Raw genomic sequence first — 4619 nt, forward strand, 5'->3', positions numbered from 1 at the left:
AGGAAAAGAGCCAGTATAGTGGGTTCACGAAAAAGAAATTACCCAATTGCAGATTAGCAAAACTATAAGAGGGATTAAGAAGTGACACAGAAAAGGAACACCCTGAAAGTGTGTATATAAGGGCCAAAAAGGCAGCTTGCAAATCCATGCTTCACTGGCACCTCTCCTCTTCACCTGGACAAGCTAAACATTTGCCGGAGCACCATGTCTTGCTCGTCTTGTGTCTCCTCTTCCAGCGCTGGAAGCAGTGGCTTGATTAGGGTGTCTGCTGGTGGAAGCAGCTTCAGCAGTGGAAGCAGATGCGGTCTGGGGGGTGGCTCTACCCAGGGCTTCTGAGGAGGAACCGGCAGCTGTGGCCTGAGTGGGGGATCCAGCAGTGGCTTTGGAGGCAGCTTTGGAGGAGGTTTTGGTAGCTGCTCAGTAGGAGGTGGTTTGGGAGGAACTCCAGGCTCTGGGGCTGGCTTTGGTGGAAGTTCTGGCTTTGGTGGGGGTTCTCGCTTTGGTGGGGGCTCTGGAATTGGTGTTGGTGCTACTGGAGGCTTCTACAGCTATGGGGGTGGTGGGATGGGGGGGTGGGATGGGAGGTGGTGCTGGCGATGGGGGGCTTTTCCCTGGAGGTGAAAAGCAAACCATGCAGAACCTCAGTGACCGCCTGGCTAGTTACCTAGACAAGGTCAGAGCCCTGGAGGAGGCCAACACTGATCTGGAGAATAAAATCAGGGAGTGCTATGAGAAATTTGGGCCTGGGTCTGGAGATGGTGGATCTGGAAAAGATTATAGCAAATACCATCCAATAATTGAAGATCTCCGGAACCAGGTGAGACACTATCCACTAGTGAGTTTCTATTATTTCTGTATCTTTTGCTCTTATTCAGATCTTATACCGTAATGAAGATTTCAAGTCAAGGAATTATTTAGAGACATAGTTGCTTGTTGTACATGTAAAATGGGACTTGGTGTGTTTTAACTATGACAGTATTGTATATGACATCCAACCACACTAATTATCTGTTTGCATCTCAAATTTGAGTATTTCTACATAAGAGCAAAATTTATATAATGTGCAAGGCAGCTAATTAACATGTACATATAAGAATGGTGGCAATGAGTCAACACTAGCTTAATCTGATATTTTCATGATTAATTCTAGCAGGTTGACATATTTTAGTGTCTTGCTAGATTTAAATCATCTTTACAACTGTTTTTCTTCCTAGAAAATCTGGTGCAAATATTATATGAGCATGTGGCAGAATCTGAAATGTTTAGCCACTGCTGTATGGGAAGTATTTTTTTAAGGACTTTTTAGAAGTAAAATTCATTTTTTGTACTATTTTCTGAAAGAACTTATAGAATAACTGATTCTCCAAAGCAACAGAAATAAGCAGAGGGCTGTGCTCTATAAAACAATGTTCCATGCCTATTCCAGTAAATGTGCAAACTGTTACCTTTTTGCAGAAAGATGTAGTCCAACTACACCAGATTATCAATAAAGATGTCATTACTGAGCAAGTTTTCAAAGCAATTTACCTTTAAAAGCCAACTCGAAGGACATCTATCTACCCTCACAGGTGGGCATGCAGACACAAGTAAAAAGCATCCATGATGTATTTACTATTATTGCCTTTTCTAGATCATCACTGCCACTATTGAAAATGCTGGGATCGTTTTGCAGATCGACAATGCCAGATTGGCTGCTGATGACTTCGGACTGAAGTAAGAAAAGAGAAGATTTGCAAACAAATGTTGTGGGAAAAATAAAATGCAATCTGTTTCATTTAGTCTAAATTTAAAGAACTGTCTTTTAGGGGATCAAGACCTAAATTTACAAACATTCCAAGAGTAGATTTTAAAAACCATCACTCCACTCCAATAAGGAAACAAAAAAAAAAAAAAAAGAGGCAAATTAAGGATGAAATGTTTGTTCTAAAAAAATTAGCTGTCAACAGAATTAATATTCGGTTCATAATTTTCTTTCCAGGGGAAAAATTCCTAAGAGAAAACTTAGTAGCCTTTGCTTATCAAATAGTTCAGAAGGGGGTGCCTGGCTGGCTCAGAGAGGCTTGGAGCTCTTGATCTCAGTTGGGATCGTGAGTTCAAGCCCAGCGTTAGGTGTAGCGATTACAAAAATAAGTAAGTAAGCAAACAAACAGCTCAGATGAAAAATCTTTTTCTTGAATATGGAAGAATGGATGGACTCTGAAATGCTCTATCCTGCCCTCCTGCTGTCCTTTCCAGGTATGAGAATGAGCTGTATCTCCGGCAGGCCGTGGAAGCCGACATCAATGGCCTGCGGAAAGTTCTGGATGACCTAACCATGACACGCTCTGACCTGGAGATGCAGATTGAGAGCCTCACCGAGGAGCTGGCCTACCTGAAGAAGAACCACGAGGAGGTAGGAACATGTTCCACATTATTAAATGACTCTGGCCTACCTATTTTCCCCCACATCCATTCTGTAAAAATAAAGTAAGTTCTATCTAAATGGATTTCCAACTCCTATGATCAAGGAAAAAAGTAGTCATGAGCAAATTATTTATGAATTTAGTGGGAAGCGAGGGTAGCCTTTAGTGTCCTAGTTTCAATTTTTTGTTGGCTATGCACATTTTAAGAAGTCTTTGCTTTTCTGTTGTTATCACTGTTGTCCTTTTCTCTTCACACTAGGAAATGAAGAGTATGCAAGGAAGCTCTGGAGGGGATGTGACCGTGGAAATGAATGCTGCTCCGGGATTTGACCTGACCAAGTTACTGAACGACATGAGGGCACAGTATGAAGAGCTGGCTGAGCAAAATCACCACAAGGCTGAGGAGCAGTTCAACAAACAGGTAGATTACCACTGCTGGGTGCCTGAGCCGGCGGTCACACGCAAGCCACCTCCTCTCATTTCCTAGCCTGCAGTGATGGCATTTTATTTTTCTCTAGAGTGCATCACTGCAAGCACAAATTTCTATGGACGTGGGGGCAGCCAGTTCTGCCAAGAATGAGATAACAGAACTGAAATGTACTTTGCAAGCCCTGGAAATTGAGCTCCAGTCCCAAATGGCCATGGTAAGTGCAAAGAGGTTTGCAACATCTCCAACGGGGAGTTAAGCGATCCCATTTTCTTTCTTTGCCAAGTTGTTCCACTTGGCACATAATGAAAGCAGCATTAGGAGAACTCACTTGTGGCTGTAGAAAGCCCAAGACATTCCAGTTAAAGATAATGTACTTCCATAGAAGATTTAGCTTAAAGAAAAACAGTCATGTCAACAACAATTAAGGAACCAGTGATAGAACAACATAGGTTGTAACTTGAAGGTGTACTTCTCTTAGCACCTTATAAAAAACGAATTTTTCATCATGGAGATTTGATTTGCTTTTTCTCTTAGAAAATCTCCCTGGAAGGAACCCTGGCTGACACAGAAGCTGGCTACATGGCTCAGCTGTCAGAAATCCAGATGCAGATCAGCAGCCTGGAGGAACAGACCTGCCAGATCCGGGGCGAGACCAAATGCTAGAACGCAGAATATGAGCAACTGCTGGACGTCAAGACCCGCCTAGAGATAGAGATTGAGACCTACCACCGCCTGCTCGATGGAGTGGGAGGGTAAATGAAAGTCATAAGCCCACTCAGTGCATTCCTTGGTGTACTTATGTTATGAAACCAAGAAGGGGTCTGGGGGCTGGACTTGGTTTACAAAGTCACAGTGGGGCACCTGGGTGGCTCAGTTGGTTAAGCGTCCAACTCTTGATCTCAGCTCAGTTCTTGATCTCAGGATCGTGAATTTAAGCCCTGTGTTGGGCTCCATGCCCAACTTAAAATAATAATAATAATAATAATAATAATAATAATAATGTCACAGAGACACAGTCAAATCAGAAGACATTTACCTTCATCAGGGAGAGCCCCCTGCATGGAGGGTTTCTCCCACCTTTGCAAACTACAAAGGAAAACAATTCTTTTTTCCTCTAGTGGTTCTGGTTTTGGAGGATCTGATTTTAGAAACTCAGGATCCAGAAATACAGGATCCAGAAACATGGGATCTAGGGATTTGTCCATATCTGGTGACTCAAGATCTGGAAGCTGTTCTGGCCAAGGAAGAAGTAAACATTTTTTAATGTTCATGATCATTTTATAATTTAAAAGTAAAGGCATGTTTCATTTGTCTTATAAAAAGTATATACTATAGTTTACAAAATCTTAACCCAGAGAGAACTTACTTAAAGAATGCACCTGAATGTCTCTTGATCTGGGTTTCTGTGATCGTTTCCAGACTGACATTGTGATTCTGTGATTTTCAGATCCAAACAAGACCAGAGTGACAAAGATCATCGTGGAGGAGGTGGTGGACAGCAAAGTCATCTCATTTCAAGTCAGCAACGTGTCTGAGGTGAAAGTAAAATAAGCAATTTCCAGATCAGCAAGAATGTCTTTTAGAGAAAAACCGAAAGGACATGAATGAAGAAATCATGTCAATCTCACCATTTTTCTGGATAATTTCAGGCAAAGGTTGAATCCAGAAATAGATGACCAAGCAATTTTTCTGCATCCTCTTTTTTTTCTTACTAGAACCTTCTTGAAGAAGTTGAAATGACAATTTTGCTCTAATTGTTTTCATGCTTCAATAAACTTACTATTTCA

The 4619-nt window shown here is 41.8% G+C and overlaps 1 protein-coding gene across 1 annotated transcript; it reads left to right on the top strand.

Annotated features, from left to right (window-relative positions):
• The first annotated feature begins 204 nt into the window (after positions 1-204).
• On the top strand, positions 205-4383 carry KRT24 (keratin 24). Its single transcript, XM_028089837.2, is given in 9 exon segments — positions 205-558; positions 560-817; positions 1631-1713; positions 2236-2392; positions 2662-2823; positions 2921-3046; positions 3367-3584; positions 3951-4081; positions 4280-4383. Coding segments are annotated over 9 exon segments (1593 nt in total).
• Positions 4384-4619: the final 236 nt, after the last annotated feature.

The sequence above is a fragment of the Eumetopias jubatus genome, unplaced genomic scaffold, assembly GCF_037043125.1.
Source record: "Eumetopias jubatus isolate StellerSeaLion01/CBP00866 unplaced genomic scaffold, mEumJub1_p1.0 scaffold_10, whole genome shotgun sequence".
Classification (NCBI taxonomy): domain Eukaryota; kingdom Metazoa; phylum Chordata; class Mammalia; order Carnivora; family Otariidae; genus Eumetopias; species Eumetopias jubatus.